A 19,366-nucleotide genomic window follows, 5' to 3' on the forward strand; every position below is an offset into this window, starting at 1 on the left:
GCTATCATGCTAGCATTCAAATGGCACCGTTGGAGGATTTATATGGTAGGAGATGTAGATCTCCCATTGGGTGGTTCAAAATTGGGGAAGCAGATTTGATAGGGCCAGACCTTGTGCATCAAGCTATGGAAAAAGTTAAAATCATTAAGGAGCAGTTGAAGACTGCTCAGAGTCATCAGAAATCCTATTCGGATGTTCGTCGTAGGGATTTGGAGTTCAAAGAAGATGATTGAGTATTCTTAAAAGTTTCCCCCATGAAGGGTGTAATGCAATTTGGTAAGAAAGGGAAATTGGATCCGAGGTATGTCGGACCGTACAAAATCATTCAAAAGATCGGTAAGTTGGCGTACAAGCTACCACCTGAGATGTCATTAGTACACCCAGTGTTTCATGTGTCTATGTTGAAGAAAGTGGTTGGAGATCCGACAATCATTGTTTCGGTCGATACTATTGAGGTAATGAGAGATTGACATACGAAGAGATTCCGATATCTATTATTGATCGGCAAGTCCGAAAATTGAGAAATAAAGAAATTGCCTCAGTAAAAGTGTTGTGGAGAAACCAACAGGTTGAAGATACTACTTGGGAAGCCGAGGAAGAAATGAAGAAAAAGTAACCTTATTTATTTGAATAGCCATGTATTTATAAAGTTATAATCTATGAGAAATATTCTAAGAGTTGCTTTTTATGAATTTTGTATCATTTGTACAATTAGCGTTAAGGGTGTTCCTTTCTGGAAATATATTGCTTGTGAGACCACAGTTGGTGTTATTTTGTATTATGTTACGCCGTTGGATTATGTATGTGCTGTTAGGATGTGTTTCTGGGGCCCTCTGACAGGTGGATTAGACCTAGTGACAAGGGAAACTCTGGCAAAATATTTGGAGATTTTGGGAGTTAGTCAAATATGGGGCTTCTCGAAAGTAGTATGAAACAAACTGAGTTGCATAAGATGCTAATGATAGATTTTTACCCTCATTCGAGGACGAATGATCCTAAGTGGGGGAGAATGTAACACCCCGGAAAATTTCAAAGTACTTAAGTGTAAGGCCTGGTAAAATTGGCAAAGAAAACAATGTTGCATTATGCTACGGTCCAAGATACAATACACCGTATTTTATCTCAAAATGTCAAACTTCGACAAAAATTCATTTTCTTCGATTTGCTTACCCTCTCACCTTCACAAATTTATTCATCACTTGTTTGAAATAGCATAATTCTTATAATCTCCAAATAATCTCATTCCCGAACTTACGTCGATTAGCTTACGACGAAACTTTAACGTATGAAAATGCGGGATGTGACATCTTATTTCCGAGCTTATATCAATTTACGTATGGCATACTTCCACGTATGAAAACATGGGGTGTAACAATTGTACACAGAAGAGTTACGTTGCTTGAAGCCAAAGAGATCACAAATCTTGTTCATCAACCTATTGTCGAATGGCTTGCCATTATCCGTTATTATGTAATGAGGAATGCCAAAGCGATAGATTATATTTAATCGGATGAAACTTGCAACATTTTCCTTCTTTACCTCCTTAAGAGAAATAACTTCAGCACATTTTGAGAAGTAGCCAGTTGCAGCCAAGATGTATAAGTGTTCGCCAGAGGATTTTAGCAATGGTCCAACAACATCTAGTCCCTAAGCGTCAAATGGCCATGATGCAATAGTCGGATGTACCACTTCAGGAGGTTAATGCATAAAATTTGCGTAGAACTGGCAAGCTTTGCATCTTCGAGCGTAGTCCAAGCAATCGTTTACCATCGTTGGCCAATAATATACCATCTTTTTAAAATGGAAGTGGAGCTTTGGGCTAGATTGATGTGATCCACATACCCCAAAATGCGCTTCTTGCAAAGCTTGGAGTGATTCATCTTCCCCTAAACATCGTAAGAGTACTCCCTCAAATGATCTTCTATATAGAGTATCTTTTTTGTAAAGGAAGCGAGGAGCACGACAGCGAATTTTAGTCCTTCTCCTCGAATTTTCTGGGAGTATCCCGTAGCTCAAGTAATCGACAATGGGTTGTCGCAATTCTTCCTTCTCAGCCTCATAAACGGCCACAAGATGCTCGAGTACATTTTCTTCACCTTCACCCTCATTTGGCAGCGGTACTACCCATTTTTGGCAGATAGTAACTTGCACTTGATCAGGCAGGGTTAAAGATGAAGATATGGTAGCTAAAGCATCGGCCTTCTTATTTTCTTTCCTTGGCAGATGTTGAATAGTCACGTCACCAACCCACCACATTAATTTTTGGCATAATCATGATATGGGCGTAGTTCAGGTTTCTTGACCTTGTAACTACCTAAAGGCTGGTTGATCACCAACTTAGATTCACCAAAGACTTGTAATTACAACCGCTTCATTTCGACAACCATTTCAAGCCCAAGTATTAATGCTTGATACTCAGCAACGTTGTTAGAGCAGATTTGCGTCAACATAAAAGAGTAGGGTAGAACTTCACCTTGAGAAATGACAAATACTATGCCAGCACCAGCTCCTCCGCGATGTGCAGCACCATCAAAGTACATCTTCCATGGAGGTTGAACTTCAATGACCATTGCATCCTCATCAGGTAGTTTGTCGGTTAGCTACCAATCATCAAGTATAGGGTGATCTTCCAAGAAGTCTGCTAACGCTTGTCCTTTTATAGCCTTTTTAGGGATGTACACAATTTCCAATTGTTGAAACTGGAGGTACCATCTTGCTAATCGATCACTAAGGACAGGTTTTGACATCATGAACTTGATCGGATTTGCTCTAGAAACAAGACGAACGACATGAGCTTGAAAGTAGTGCTTCAACTTTTGGATTGAGAAAACTAGTGCCAAACATAACTTTTCGATTGGCGAATAATTGAACTCATTTGGTGTCATCATCCTGCTCAAGTAGTAAAGGGAATTTTCCTTACCTTCACTATTTTCTTGGGCCAACAATGCTCCAACAGACCTTTTTTGTGCTAAAATATATAGTATCAATGGCATTCCAGGTATAAGGGCTGCCAAAACTGGAGGCTTCATCAAGTAAGTTTTGATGCTTTCAAAGGCATTGCTACAAGCTTGGTCCCATTTGAAAGGAATGCCTTTCTTCATGAGGCAAGTGAATGGTTGGCACCTCAAAGCTAGGTTTGAGATGAATCTCCTAAGGTACGCTAGCTGTCCTTGCAGACTTTTCAATTCATGAATATCGCGAGGCTGATACATCTTCAAAATGGCATCCACTTTGGCTTGATCAATTTCGATCCCTCGATGTCGGACAATGAAACCAAGGAACTTTCCAAAAGTAACTCCAAAGGCACATTTCAACTGATTCATCCTAAGTTAGTACCTCCGGAGCAACTCAAACACCATTCTCAAGTCTTTCAAGTGGCCGCTCTTCTCTTTTGATTTTACCACCAAGTCGTCAACATAGTATTCAAAATTCTTGTGGAGTAGATCATCTAAAATATTCTGTATAGCCCTTTGGTAAGTAGAACCAGCGTTATTCAAGCCAAAAGGCATTACCTTGTAGCAATAAATACCCTTGGGGTACAAAATGTAGTAAGCTCTTCACCTTTTGGTGCCATGCAAATTTGGTTATAGCCGATGAACCGTCCATAAATGGCATTGCCTCGTACCTAGTAGTAGCATCGATAATCAGCTCTGGAATACGAAGAGGGAATTCATCTTTGGGACACGCATTGTTGAGATATATGAAGTCAACGCACACCCGAATCTGGCCATTCGTCTTCCTTATAGGGACAATACTTGAGACCCATGTTGGGTATTTAACTTCATGAATAAAGCCAGCTTCAATGAGTTTGTTAACTTCACTTTCGATCAAGGGAACCAAGTCCGGCCTAAAGCGCCTTTGGGCTTGCTTAACAGGACGAGCGCCATTCTTGACTGCAAGGTGATGAACTGCTACTTTAGGGTCCAAGCGAGACATCTCTTTGTAACTCTAAGCAAAGACATCCTTGAACTCTTTGAGTAACTCGATATAAGTGCTTTCTTCATCGATTTCTAGTAAATCACTTAGGTATGTGGGCCTTGGTTCTTCATATGTGCCAAGGTTAACTTCTTTTAAGGCAGCAATCATTGCCTTCACCCCTTCTTCAACTTTCGGGGGAGCATCTTTCGTATCTTGATCTTCTTGTGGGTCCTCATCATTGAAGGATATGTGATAACTCGGTGAAACATCCTCCAATTTCTCGTCATCCTCCATTAGAGATTAAACACCGTGCCCGCCTTGTGTAGTGATATGATACGAGGAACCCACACTTTCTTCATCTTCATCACGTTCTTTAGTGTAGACCATAGTGTATGGCTCAAACTTTAGTACCTCATCATATGAAACCATGACTTTTGTTTGTCGCCTCATTCTAGAAGGAACCAGACTTTGGAAATCCTCAAAGATCTTCTGAATTTTGAACGAAGTGGATGTTCTTGTATTTTGATAATTTCTCTGTAATTTATTCCATTTCTTTAATGGACGTAATCTCTCAAACATGGAAGTCCTCACAGTTGATTTTCCAAGTCGATCAAAGATATAAGGCTTGTTAGAAGCGAGAAATTCATCTTCTACGGTGATATAATTGATGCTCGCCCTTCTTATGGAGATGTGCACTGGTGACAGTTTCTTGTATCCCAAACCTTCATGTGGTTGCCTCATCGTAGCTTCTGATGGGAGCTTCCCTAACTTTGATGGCTCATTAGGATTGTATCCAGTTTTTGCATATAGCCTGTAAGCGTTAGGTTCAAAACCTTCATCTGTTCGCTTTATAGGGAGTGCCACATTCTGCAAATGATTTTGGGCCACAAACCCTGCAAGTGGATTTGAGGACAACTTTACCGCCTTAATTCATTTTACCAAAAGAGTCAACTCCTTTAGCATGTTAGTTTGGAGATCAGATGATTCACCTTCATCTTTATTACTTTTAGGGACATATTGGAGCGCAGGAGTTACTTTCTTGCCATAAGACTCAATATCCCCTCTATAGGATTTATTCGAGTTAGGTTGTACTTCCTCAGTAACAGCTTTGGCTTTACTAGCAATCACCTCAGCGCTTTTGGTTGAGGGCTCGTCATTCTTGATTTTCATGACATCATCAACTTTTAGCTCCTTCACAATGCGGTTATTCAAGTAGAACTTTGCATCGACGAAGTGTGACTCAACCTCGGTGAATGGCTCGTGATCAACAACTATCTTCTTCTCGACTTCACCCTCATAGTATTTTAAATATTAATGGTAGGTAGATGGAACTACTTTATTCTGATGTATCCAAGGCCTTCCAAGCAAGATGTTGTATGAATTCTTTGCATCGATCACATGCAGCCATGCACTTGATTTCATAACTTCAATGGTGATTCCTGACTTGATAGAACCTATGTCTCTTTGCTCCCCTTGGTTGAATCCTTGAATCTTCACATGACTCTCCGAGAGTTCGTTTATGGGAATACCAAGTTCTTTCACAATACGAATTGGCAAGATGTTCACTGAGGATCCTCCATCAACCAAAATTCGATTTACCCTTTCATAGCACATATAGCCAACCAGGTACAACGGGCGGTTATGAGAAGTGTCACCTAGTAGAAGATCGACATTTGTGAACATAACTATGTCCTCACAAGTATTAACTTCTTGAGGAATGAACTCGATGAGCTTTTCTGAAGATGGTGCCGATGGTAGGTCATCACTCTTTTCTTCCTTTTTGTCAGTATGGCAACAAGAGGCACCAATACCTTCGTGGGAAATCTTAGAACCAACTTGGTAAGAACTCCTCCAAGGTCACTGGATGTCATGGCTTTTGAGGATGGTGCACCTTCACTTTTGCTTTCTTCAAATGCTTAACTGGATTCCGTCTCCTTAGTCATTTCACCATCATTTTCCTTGTTGGTTGTCTTATTGATCCATTTCGTGGGCTCCTTTTGTGGTGCCTACGACGAGTCACCAATATCCAACCTTCTTCATCATCATGGTTGTCTACTTCGACTATGTTATTCTTCGATAATTCTTCATATCTGATTTCATTTAAACTACATAGCTTATCTAAACTAAATGAGCCAAAGGTGAAAGATACTTGGTTCGCACTTACCTTCTTATCTTCAAGCATGATCTTCTTTTCACGGGCCAAGTTCATAACTTTGTTCTAGAAGACAAATCAATTCTCAAGAGGGTGGCTCACGAGTCGATGGTATTTGCAGTAATTAGGTTCATTTATTTTACCAGCTTCATTTGGCCGCTTCATCTCCGGAAGCTCAATGCGATTTAACTCGACGAGTTCAACAAAAATTGCTGGCATATCAGAATCCAAAAATGGGTACTCCTTCTCTTGCATTTCTTTTAGAGTCAACTTTCCACTTGGTTTATCTTGAAAAGAAGTGGATTTCGTACTCTTCTTCTTACTCACCTTCATTGTGAACTTCACAGATGATGTGTTGACATTCATAGCTTCTTTGTTTTCAGACTTCGGTGCAAACTTTCTCCATTTCATGACTTCTTGCTTGTCGTTCCCTTTGCGAGGCTCATAGATAGGCAACCTTTCGTTTCCAGCGAAGGCCATGCTTAACTCTATGTCATGGACACGAGTTGCAAGTTCTTCAAATGTGCTAGGCTTGATACCTTGCAAGATGTAGCGGAGTCCCCAATGTATGCCTTGGATGCACATCTCTATGCCCGAAGCTTCACTAAGTCTGTGGTTGCAGTTGAGGCTTCCATTCCTCCAACGATTGATAAAGTCGATAATTGGTTCACCCTTTCGCTGACGAGTATTTATAAGTTCTATCATACTCACAATACGTCTTGTGCTATAAAAGCGATTGAGGAATTCTTGCTCTAGTTGATCTGAGCTATCAACAGATCAAGCCTCGAGATCTGTGTACCAATCAAAAGCATTACCTTTTAATGAGCGTACAAACTGCTTGACGAGGTAATCTTCATAAGTCCCAGCATTGTTGCATGTCTCAACGAAGTGCGCCACATATTGCTTTGGATTGCCTTTGCCATCAAACTATTAATATTTTAGAGGTTGATAGCCAGCAGGAATCTTCAACAGATCGATCCTTGAAGTTTACGACTTTTCATAGGTAAAGGAGGACTTGGAAGCAACTTCATATTTGTTTTTTATAGTCTCTTCAATGAACTCCTTTAGTTGATTGATTGGAATCAACCCTTCCAAAGACACTGGAATTTCCTTAGTGGATGTAACTTGTCGTGGGGGAGGATCAATCTCTTGAACTTCTAGGACTTTACCAAGTGCATGGGTGGATTCTTCTTCCATCAAGATTCTCACCCTGTCTGTTAGCTTGTCAATTCTAGCATCTTGATTTTGCATGCACTTAGTCAAGCCAGCGACTCCTTCCGTCAAGTTTGCCAACTGCTCTTCCACAGATGAAGTGTTTGTCACCATGGCTTGCATGATTGTTGTAGATGATAGGGAGTATCATGGATTGTAACACAGATTAATTCTCGAATGGCTCACGCTATACGGTGTAAGTGGGCAAGATCCATCACTTGAAATATCATCATCTTCCTTCGCAATAGAGTTCTTGGATCCGAAGAGGTCAAGCAGAGCTAGAGTTTTCTTGATCTTTTCAGCAATATTGCTTCCTCCTTTGGATACGTTCGTAGAGGATCTTGCTCCTTTTGAGGATGAAGATCCAAAAATAGGGGTTGATACGGATGACACTTGGAGCGCTTGTTGTCCAAAAGAGCTTGCTTTGCTCCTCGTAACTGGTCCAAAGCTTACAAAGGTAACATCGAGGATGCTTTCCATATCAGCATAGAACCTAGAGTTAGCGGCCTTGGTGGATGTTAATCTAGAGTTGATTTTCTTTGAAGCCATTTCAACGTTCTTGAACTTTGGTGATTGAAATGTTGATATGAGAGGTAGAGATTGTCCCACTGGGCATGCCAGAATTTGTAGACAATAAATTATAGTATTTGATTTCCAATAATATGAATGTACAATGTCTATGAATTCTCTGATTCTTCTTTCCAATAGTAAATAAATCCAAGGGCCTTTAATCTTGATCTTGAATATGTAGGTTTTGCCACTAACGGTGATCTTGAATTCAACTAGCACGAACTTTGATTTGAACTCGTACTCCTTGAATCTTGATTTGTTCTTCGTTCTTGAGCTTGAACTTGATTGCTTGAACTTTAACTTGTGGAGGAATTTGCAGCGTTTGATCCACGAGCTCTTTCTTGCTTTTTGTTATAACTTCTGGTCTCTTTTCTAGGTTATGAAGACCCCTTATAGTTGTGGGAGGGAAGAGTTATGATAAGAACAAACTCTTTCTGACCAATCAAATCGAAGTGTGAAAAGGACGTATTTGATTGGTCAGAACATGTCACTTGCACACGTGGCGCGATTTCATTAGCCTTTTAATGTGATTTGGCATGCCTTGTCATTTTGATACGTGGCATGATCATATTGGCTCTTCTGTTTGACTTGGTCTGCCACGTCATTTAACACGTGACACAAAACTGGGCCTATAGGAAGACGGTATTGGGCCTCTAGGAAGATTACACCTTGGGCCTAATGAATTGGTCTCATTACTTGTAGCCCAATTAAATGGGCCACCCAATTAATCTTTATTTGACTTAAATAATTAATCAAATTATATTTCGCCCATAATATTTATTTGGACTAATAGATTTAAATATAGTCCAAATTATTTTATTCAATTTAAATTCAATAAATTTTGCATGCCTACACTATGATAAAGAAAGGAACGAGAATAGGCAAAACAAAGGAACAAAGATATTAGAATTGGAGTTAAAAGCAACTTAGGAGAAAAAGTGATACAAAAGAAGGAAAAACACCTTTGATGTTGGAGTTGGAAGCGGCAGAAGTTCTGGAAAAAGATGGACGAAGACAAAGTTGGTTATAGGTATGAGATTTGGAGTTAAAATAAAATTTAAAAAAAAGAAAGGTAAAGGGTAAAATAGAATTATAGAGTAATAAGTTAGGGCATAATTGGAAAAAAATATAGGAAACAATCCCACCACACCAAATCGATTGTTTAAATAAATGGGCTTCTCAATGTTCCGTAACAATGAATGTAACAATACAATACAACCAATTTTAATGAGATAATCAAAATAAACATTGTTTGAGGATAAAAATACAATATGATACAATGGGTAACAACCATCCAAACAAGCTGTAACATTTCTCATAAGCCCACTTTTGTCGAGAGAAAATATCTGACTTTGTTGAGGAAGAACAGCTATTGAGGAACTACTGCTTCCAACTAGCTAGTAAGAAGGGCAAGAATGAAGTAGAGTAATATATACGTGCTGACTCAATATCACCTATTTAAATTGTCATTACAATTTAAAGTAGCAGGGTAAAATTTCGGATTATGCCTTCTAAAATGACCCCTTAGACCATTTTGTTAAACCAGAATCGGATAAAATTTCCCAAAACTTAACCCCCCGAGTCGAGTCTGTGACCGCGGATAGGACTACATAACAGGTATGCGGTCCGCGAAATGGACCGCATAACCCACAACAAAATGTCCCTCAAAATAAAGTTTCTTCTAACTCGTTCTGCGATGGTTCTGTGGTTAGCGGAATCAAACTGCAATCCGCATAATTGATCGCAGAATTGCCGTTTTCTGCAATTCTCCTACCTGATTCACTATGTATTGCAAAATCCATAAATGTCTACCGCAGCGAGCTTGCTAGCCGCGATAACTATCTATAAACTTCCGAACACATTAGCTTGACTTGACAAAATAAAACCAAAATCCTTGGAGAACGTTTAATGAGCCTTAAAATCCGGCTACCACCAAGAGAAGATTAGGGCATCGTGTCACATCCCAACCAATATGAGGTGGACAGGCACCCAGTACCTCGTTTACATGGAGACTCTTTCTGTACGATCAGTAATTTACTTAAATTCGAGCTCCTGCACGTAGAAAAGTACCAAAACACATACACACACACACACACATATATATATAACCTTAGGTCTATGAGACCGGGCCCCGACCTATCTATAAGTTTATATATATATATATATATATATATATATATAGGACAGTCTAATAATATCTAGACTCGGTTCTACTCTAGATGAAATGGAATTTCGCTAATCCTCAACTGGATATCAACTTCGTCTAGGATATAATCCCACCAAATTAGATAACTGAACCTACAGGCATAAATGTAGTGCCCCAACAATGGGACATTGGTACATAGAAAATGTACTATGTATGTAAAGTAGATAACAAATGAATAACTGAACTGCCATGCATATATGATATACTAAAATTAATCCAGAGGGTCAATGAAATCCGGGAAGCATACTTACCTTATTCTGACTCATAACATACATACAGTACTGAATTACCCAACTTACCTTACAAAGGATTTAGATTGAAAAGGGAAGGCTCCATAGGCCGAGAACATCCAAGGCCGCGACAGTCGTATATACATCCAATTCGCGTCATGATATACTTGAACTTGTTCCCATATACTATTTGTACTAGAAACTGTCGTATTATGGAACTTCATGTATAACATTATTCTAGCCATCATAGCTTATACCTAAATACTTACCTCATATAGATCAAACATCTCTAGGGCTACACTAAAACATAAAAGTGGCACTTACACGTTTCATCAGAGACCGTCTGTAAGGCTGACTCATAAACATGAATAACCAGTGGTTCGCACGCGTAACATAGTAGACCGTCTGTATGAATCACAATATCGAGGTTTGTCTATGCTTGAAACTGATATTGTCCATAACCAATCTTCATTATACACCTATGTGTTCATAGACCATCCATAGGGCTTCATTGTACACCTACGCGTTGATCGACTGTTTGTAGGGCTACACTGTACGCCTACGCATTCATAGGCCATCTGTAGGAATCATGTCTTATACATATTCATTTCGTATCACTCGTGCAGACATCATTCAATCTTCAATAGAGAAACTCGTATTTATAAACATATAAGTTCGTGAGTAACTCGTTACAATAACCAATCCTTATTCCTTAGCCGCTTGCTAGGTCATCCTTCATATTCTATATTATTTAGCCGTAAAGAATGTTGTAACTATTTCGGAATCACACTTCTATTCTTATTTCCCATCATGACTCATTATGGGGATTACATGATTTTGTCTACTTATAGCTATGTAATATCCTTAGCTTGTGAGGCTACTCGTTATACATATACATATCCATTCATCAATATGTAACAAGAGTTGCATGAGTTACGCTCTATCAACTATGTTCTTATTATTAAACTTATCATATTGTGTATTTGACTACTCCATAGGTAACGTATATCATCTCTTAACATCACCCTCATATAAAATCAACCTTACTTAACTTGAGAGCAACGTAACTATCTTTGTGGGTCCTTATCAATTTCATGAACACATACATGTAAGTATTAGAAGTCATGGCATTCTTTATGTTGAATAATTCTTACCATTCTGCAAACTATACATTATGCTACCTTGTTGAACTATTCGTGTATAACTATCCCTCATTATACGGACACTATATTGCTTATGATTCGTAAGGCCATTCATACGTAATCTTTAATTGACATCTAGATGTCTTGTTACATATTGAAGGCTAGGACCTTTCAGAAGGCTCTATTTACTCCTAAAGAATAATGAAACTACGACCAACACAATCCATTTCAACATTTGTATATGACTATACTCCTGAACGAACCTTAATCGTCGAAATAGTACGTATACAAAGACTCACCCCCTTGAATTCCTTAGAAGGGAAACATAACTTATGAAATGATGCCAAAGAAAATAAAGGAAGACCTTACATACCTCATAATATTCCGCCCAATTCTCAAGCTACCTTAACATCCAACTCCTATCTCTACAAGCAATGAACAATATTATCGTCACAATACAAATGCCATAACTTATCGGATTTGAACGACACACTTTATTGTACGATAAAACGGATAGCACCTACCCTGTTTATATGAGACCCCACAAGTCACAACATCCAACAACAACCCATACAACATCAACAATATACATAATAAGCCTTCCAAATCAGTTTAACAATCCCGACGAGCGGCAAGCTTGCCTTACGATCAACAAAATAGAGTTTGAATCCAATTTCATCTTCATGAATCTTCTTACAATATCAATAATAATATAATTATGTTTACGACATCATTTTCAGCCCAAAACATCATAAGAATAATATTTAAAATAGTCCACATGCCTAGCACCTTAACTTTTATCGTCAATCACTTGTTTTTCATGTTTTCTTCTTCAATCAACTTAATTAACATCTAGAAAAGCTTAACTACAGCAGAGATAACATTTATCAAATTATTTCTCATAATTTCCAGCCACCGCAAACCATATATGTAGCCACAAAACTGTCCAACAAAAAGATTACCATGTCTCATGTTCTTTTAAGTGCTCTCTTATGGTTTTTTCACTCAAACAACACAACCAACACAAAATTAACCTTAGGAACAATCAGAAAGATTTTATACATACCTTGGACGACATCTACAACTCGAAATCTCATCAGAACTTAGCTCACAATAGCCCCCAATCACACTACAACATTATATAAGCATTTTCTTGTAGTCTTTAACACTTTTGATGATGATTTGAGTTGATTTTTCTTGAGTTTATAGATATGTGAGAGAGCGTTTGTAGATCTTATGGACGAATTTTAGGTGACAATTGACCATATGTGAGGCTGAAACATTTTTTAAAAGAAGTAAAGTTGGTAGCTGCCTCAAGTGGGTCCCAACGGGACTGCCTGCGCAGTCTCGCGAAAACGTAAGTATCTCTTTGCTCTCAATATTGTATCGACAAATTATTTACTGAGTTAGAAACTAGACTCGTAGATATTCAATTTAGTGGGTAGATAACCCCGTAACTCTAAGTTTATTGGAGAAATGCTCAGTGATATTAGACCCAAATTTCAATTATATTTTTGAACAGAACTTGTAGCGACTTTTGCCGACTTTTATTTCATAACTTGCTTGACTTCAAAACTTAACACACAACTATCATACGACTAAAATACGTCATAACATCACCTTCTTATTATGTTATGTAATGACCAGACCGGTCATTTTTAGCATTTGCACTTCGCTTGGTAGTTTGAGGGCATGAGTAGCTCTTTATGATGTATTATGACTTATGAGAATTGTCGGTATTAGTGTTCAGGCTATTCAGAATCAATTTGGAAGAATGAATTTCATGATTGAAGCTTTAAGTTGGAAGAGTTGACCAAGTTGGACTTTTGTGTATTTGACCCCGAATCGGATTTTTGATAGTTTCGTTTCCGGATGGTGAATTTGGACTTAGGCGTATTCCCGAATTTGCATTTGGATGTTTCTTGAAGGTTCTAGTGTTAATTAGCGAAAATTGGCAATTTGGAGTTTTGAAATGCTCATAAGTTTGACCGGAAGTTGTCTTTGGCGATATCGGGTTCAGATTTTGGTTCCGGGAGTTGGAATAGCTTCATAATTTCATTTGAAACTTTTGTGCAAAATTTAAGGTCATTTTGAGTTGATTTGATATGTTTTGGTTTCAGTTTTGGAAGTTGAAAATTTAATGTTCATCCAAGTTCGAATTTGGGTGCGATTCTTCGTTTCGATGTTGTTATGTGAGATTTGAGGCCTCGAGTAGGTCCGTGTTATGTTATGGGACTTGTTGGTATATTCATATGGGGTCCCGAGTAGCTCGGGTGAGTTGCGGACGTGTTTTAGATCATTTTCCTTTATTTTTGCCTTGCTGGTGTATTCTGATTTCTAGTTCATGGATTGTTCTTCGTGATCGTGGATTAGCAGATGCGTTCGCGTAGAGGGAAATATGGAGCTAGGCTGTTTCTTATTCGCGGTCGCGATTGGTCAGATGTGATCGCGTAGATGGGAGTTGAGAACTGTACGCATTCGCATAGTAGATGTCGCGTTCGCGTAGGGCTAAGCTGAGAGCGGGATTTGGAAGCTTCTTCAACGCGTTCGCGTAGTATTGGATGCGTTTGCGAAACTTGGTCACCTGTGTGCTTCGTGTTCACATGGATACATTTGCGATCGCGTAGTTTATTGTTGGGAGGCAGTGTGGTTTATTCTTCGCTTTAGTGGGGCTTTGTTTGTGATCGCATAAGGTATTTTTTGGGCAGTGGAATTTCCTTCTTCGCGTATCGCGATGATATTTCTGCGATCGCGGTTCATTAATTCGCCCAATAATTATAAAGTACCCTATTTCGGGTGTTTCAACCATTTTTGCATTTTTGGAGCTATGAAGATCGGATTAAGGCGATTCTTGAAGCAATTTTCATCATGTGGATTGGGGTAAGTGTTCTCTACTCATTTTTGATTTTATATCATTAATCTATCTTCATTTTCATCATTTGATTGAGGGTTCCAAAAGAGAAATTGAGGATTTTAGCCTAAAGTTTCATAGAGTGAGTTTTTGAGTTTTGCATATCGATTTAGAGTCGGATTTGAGTAAAACTAGTATGTTGGACTCGCAATTGAATGGGTTGTCGGATTTTGTAAGTTTCATCGGGTTCTGAGGCGCGAGCCCGGGTTTGACTTTTGGGTTGATTTTGGGCTTTTGATTAAAGATTCAACTTTTATCGATTGGAAGTGTTTCCTTAGACTTTATTTGATATATTTGAGTTGCTTGTGGCTAGTTTCAAGCCGTTCAGAGGTCGGTACGTGTGATATGGAATTTTTGGAGCATCGCTTGGTTTGCTCGGTATTAGAATTGGCTTGTTCGAGGTAAGTAACACTTCTAAACTTACTGCTGAGGGTGTGAAACCCCGAATTACGTGTTATATGTTGGGTGTTGAGGTGATGCACATGCTAGGTGACGGACGTGTGGGCGTGCACCGTGTGAATTGTGATTCCGCTATTTCTGTGGTATTCTGTAGTTACCTAATCTTATCTGTAACCATGAAATCTCTACATATTAGAGCTATTGAACAGTGATCCATGTTAGAAATTATGTCTAGGCTACATGCTTATTCTTTTGGGACCCACTGAGGCCATTTATGTTGTTGAATTATTTTCTTACATTGCAGTTTCATACTCAGTCATGTTCATTCATTTAATATCATATCTTAGTCTCTGTTGCTATATATTGACACATTATATCATCATTTTTGGGCTAGTTTCATGACATTGTGAGACCGAGAGACTGGAGAGATTGATGACCGAGTGAGGCCGAGGGCCTGATTCTGAGTGATATTATGGGATCGGACTAGCCGCCGAAGCATATTATATTGATTTATGCCTGGATCTGGATTATTATGGAGCTTGGGCTGAAAGAGACCCTCCGGAGTCTATACACACCCCCAGTGAGCGCAGTTGATTATATTGAGGGGTGGATCTTCTCTGGGCATGGATCTTGCCCGAAGCATTTATATTTGGGGATGGATCTTCCCCGGGCTGGATTGGCCTTATACAGTACTGAATGACTAATTGTCAGTTGATATATATATATATATATTGGATATATATATATATATATTGGATGGATATTCCCTGGGCTGAATTGGCCATATACAGTACTGAGTGACTGGGCATGTCGAGTGATTGGGCATGATGAGTGAAAAGTGTGAGATAGTGAGATTGAGTACTCCGAGAGTGTGAGTACATGAGTTCATCACTGAGACACATTGTATTTGACATGCATACTAGAGATACATGCATAGAGATGCATTTCTTTCTGCCACTTCGGTTTTTGTGTCATTCATGATTTCACCTGCATATTGACATGTAGGCATGGAGACGTATTTTCCTTATGCCATTTGATAATAAAACATCTTAATCTGTTGTTGAAACATTTTTGGGAAAATATCATGGTTTTCAAACTTATATATTTGGTGATTTCGGTAAATGATTTTGGTTTTCACTGATATACTTGTAAAGCAAGCCTCTTTTTCTAGAACTGTGAATGAGCTGAGCATTTTATCTCTGAGCTACTTCTTTTATTACTTCCATTATGTTGTTATGAATTGTTGTTGGCTATTGGTGTTGGACCCGACTTGTGTTCCAGCTCATCAGTTCTTTCAACTTAAGGTTAGGTTTGTTACATATTGAGTACATGGGGTCGGTTGTACTCATACTACACTTTTGCACCTTGCATGCAGATGTTGGATGTTGATGTTGTTGTGATCGATGGGAGCTAGATTTGAAGACGTACCTGCGTTTCGGTTGTAGTTGCCTCTTGTTCATGGTAGCCTTAGATTTATAAAAATCTGTTTATATACATTTCGAACAGATGATGTATTTATTTCATACCAGCTTTATAAATTCTAATCTTAGAAGCTCATGATTTGTACTACTAGTCCTTGGGAATTCTTGTATAAAATCAGTCTTATTATTATTTCTTTTCTTAATAAATTTCATTTAAATTGGATAGTTGTTAATTGGCTTACCTGACGGGTTGGATTAGGTTCCATCACAATTAGGTGGATTTTGGGTCGTGACAAGGTGGCATCAAAGCTCTAGGTTCATAGGTTATACAAGTCATGAGCAAATGTCTAGTAGAGTCTTGCGGATGGATATGATGACGTCCATACCTATCTTCGAGAGGCTACAGGGAATTTAGGATAATTTCCCATATTTCTGTCCTTATCGTGCGGAATTGATTCAGCTTGAAACATAACTCCTTGAATTCCCTCCATGTATTCGTGTGCATCGCTGGCTTGTGATTGCATGGATGAGGTGCGAGATGTGATTTCGGTTTGCTGATGATGGGCCAGTCTAGAAGACTTGAGGCCAGGGTTTGACTATTGCTTGAGCATGGGAATTTCGATCGTGTGAGTACATTCTTTTAGACTTATATGGCCGGTAGTGTCCTATTAGTGGAAATTGTGGCTCGATGAGTAGCTGGATGGCTATATGATGCGTATGATGTGACTGCTGGATGTGTTTAGATTGTTTGAATGTGATGAAAAGAGAGTTTTCTTGAGATGTAAAAAGGACTATTGAGTGCTAGATTGTTGTCTTGATGTGACGTATGGTCTCGAGTTATGAGTGTGTTGAAAGATTTTTCATGTTGTTTATTTGTGGAACGAAGTAGATTTTCATGCCTTTTTGTGAGTTCAGACTCATGAAGATTAAATGATGGCGTAGTAATCATGGTTGCGAAAGGGTATAGCAAGATGTCAATTTAAGGCTAAGCAGATGGGTTATCTCCTGCGGAGCAATCTATGGAGGTGTGATCCTTATAATGTTTTGTAGAGAGTTTTCTTCCTACCAGCGAGGTATATGTGTTGAGATTTGAATTTTTATTTGGTTGAGAAAGTTGACATGATCGTCACGTGGATGTCTGCGAGCCTAGTAGATGATTTGAGGTACTATATGGTTTGTGTTATGTGAGCTTATGAAGGATTTAGTTGAACTTCAGTGCGGGATTATGGCAGTAATAGAGTATGGGTATGGTGAGTTATCAAATGTTTTATTCCATGGCTTTGAGCCAAGGGGGGAGTCTGTTATCGACGAGTTGAATGCATGGTTATGTGTTGTACTGGTTTCGATTTGAGGCATGTTTGGGAATCGGATATGACTTGCAGATATTAAGGTCGAGGGTGACTCGAGTAAAGGAATTTCTGGATACGGGTTATATTATACTTTATGGGTATATGAAAATCATGCAAATGATTGAGTTGTTATGTGTGAAGGATGTAGTATACATGGAGTATGAATTTAATCAGTTGTGTTAAGGCAAGGTTACTTCCTTGGATGTTGTTGTACTAATGGGGCATAAGTCGTTCAGCCCGTTGATCGGTGTAATTGAGATTTGAGTGGAGTGGATGACTCTCGAAAAGGGTCAAAGAGATTCAAGATTTATATGTAGCAATTGAGGATTTTGTGGATTGGTAAATTGCTAGAAACTGAGACTTACATTGGATGGTGTGGGGACTCGCGATATGTTTATATATTATTATGGATTCTACATTCCAGTATCAGGAAGGTGAAGGAAACGGCTTTGGATTCACAGAAGGTCTTTACAGAGTGAGTGTCTCAGTTGTGGTACTTTTAGGGTGCTTGAGAGGGAATACAACAACTTATGAGCCTTAGGGTAGTGTGGTTTTATGCTAGGATCACTTGTGGTGAGCTTAGGGTGAGGATCGTGGTATTCTAACAAGGAGGAGTATTAGCTTGAGGGCGATTCGGAAAGAACTCAGAGAAATGGGATAGCTTGGTAGTAGGATGGAGCAGTACGGTAATAGATATGATCGGTTCTTTGGATACTTATGACGCGGATAGGTTCTACAGGTGTTTTGGTGTCAATACTCTTGGGTTTGGCAACCTACATTGATTGGTTGAGTTGGAGAGACTCAGTTCTGATGGTTTGGTTATGGGAAAATGGATTTTAAAGTGTTCTCAATGGCTTTTACCACAGTTCGATGTGTATATTTCCTGCTGGTGTGGGGAGTGTGTTGCGTGTTGTGATTTTCTCCTAGATGAGATGAAATGGAAGGTTCCTGGCTAATTGAGTATGTATTTCTGCTGGACTCAGAGTTGATTATGAGATTCGCGTACTTTTCATATGATGGCATGATAACGGTGGTATATGTGTGTAGGGGATTGAGGTTTGCATGTGCAAGGTCATGGTTCAGTTTTGAAGGGAAGATCATAAAATCTTAGACGGCATGGACGGTTTCCGATGTTTATATGGATGCTATAACTGATTGGTAATTCCTGAGAAGGGTGCGCATTTCAGAAGGCGCACTGTGTGTTTACTTATAGATGTTTCATTGGTATTGCGGTACTCACCTGGTTGATCGATTGCTAATATTTAGATTTTGCTATGTGGAACGAAAGAATTATAGAAGTATTCCTCGTGGGAGGATCGTGTATGAAAGGTGTGTTAGACATTCAGGCGGTGGAGTTGGGATCAGATATGGTGATTCATTTATTCTACGGATTTGGAGACCAGGAGTTCTCAGAAGCAGATTGTTTCGTGTTTGTGGACTGTGAAGATGTGACCAAAGCTATCCAGATGGTAGTATGTGTTATGATTCAGTCATTGTGGACTTTAGAGGGTTATGTATCTATTTGTGGGTGACCATAGTGGATTTGGGGTCCATTGGCAGGCCCAATGAATATGTGTATTCTACACCGGGTCGAATTTGTCGACTTTGTACTGTTATTATTGGGGGATTTGCCATTAGATTAGAGTGGATCTTATTCGTGCTCTGATATGATCTATGTGTTACTCCTCTACGCTATGAGGGGTTGTTATTTGTTGTTTATAAGCACATATAGTACAATTCTGTTTGGGGCCTTATAACGGAATTCAAGCGGAATGTTTGTTGGGGTTCAGAATGGTTGATTGCGCCTTGGTTATGTTCTTTGTCCAAGTATGATGTATGGTGTTGTTTTCTTCTCG

At 39.0% G+C, this 19,366-nt stretch overlaps 1 protein-coding gene across 1 annotated transcript; it reads right to left on the reverse strand.

Annotated features, from left to right (window-relative positions):
- Positions 1-1,038: 1,038 nt before the first annotated feature.
- Positions 1,039-2,256, reverse strand: LOC138898893 (uncharacterized). The gene is made up of 3 exons (XM_070185001.1): positions 1,843-2,256; positions 1,436-1,647; positions 1,039-1,051 (listed from the first exon to the last, which is right to left on the reverse strand). Exons 1-3 carry the CDS (start codon positions 2,254-2,256, stop codon positions 1,039-1,041), a joined length of 639 nt encoding a protein of 212 aa, XP_070041102.1.
- Positions 2,257-19,366: the final 17,110 nt, after the last annotated feature.

Source organism: Nicotiana tomentosiformis, chromosome 9, assembly GCF_000390325.3.
Source record: "Nicotiana tomentosiformis chromosome 9, ASM39032v3, whole genome shotgun sequence".
Classification (NCBI taxonomy): Eukaryota; Viridiplantae; Streptophyta; class Magnoliopsida; order Solanales; family Solanaceae; genus Nicotiana; species Nicotiana tomentosiformis.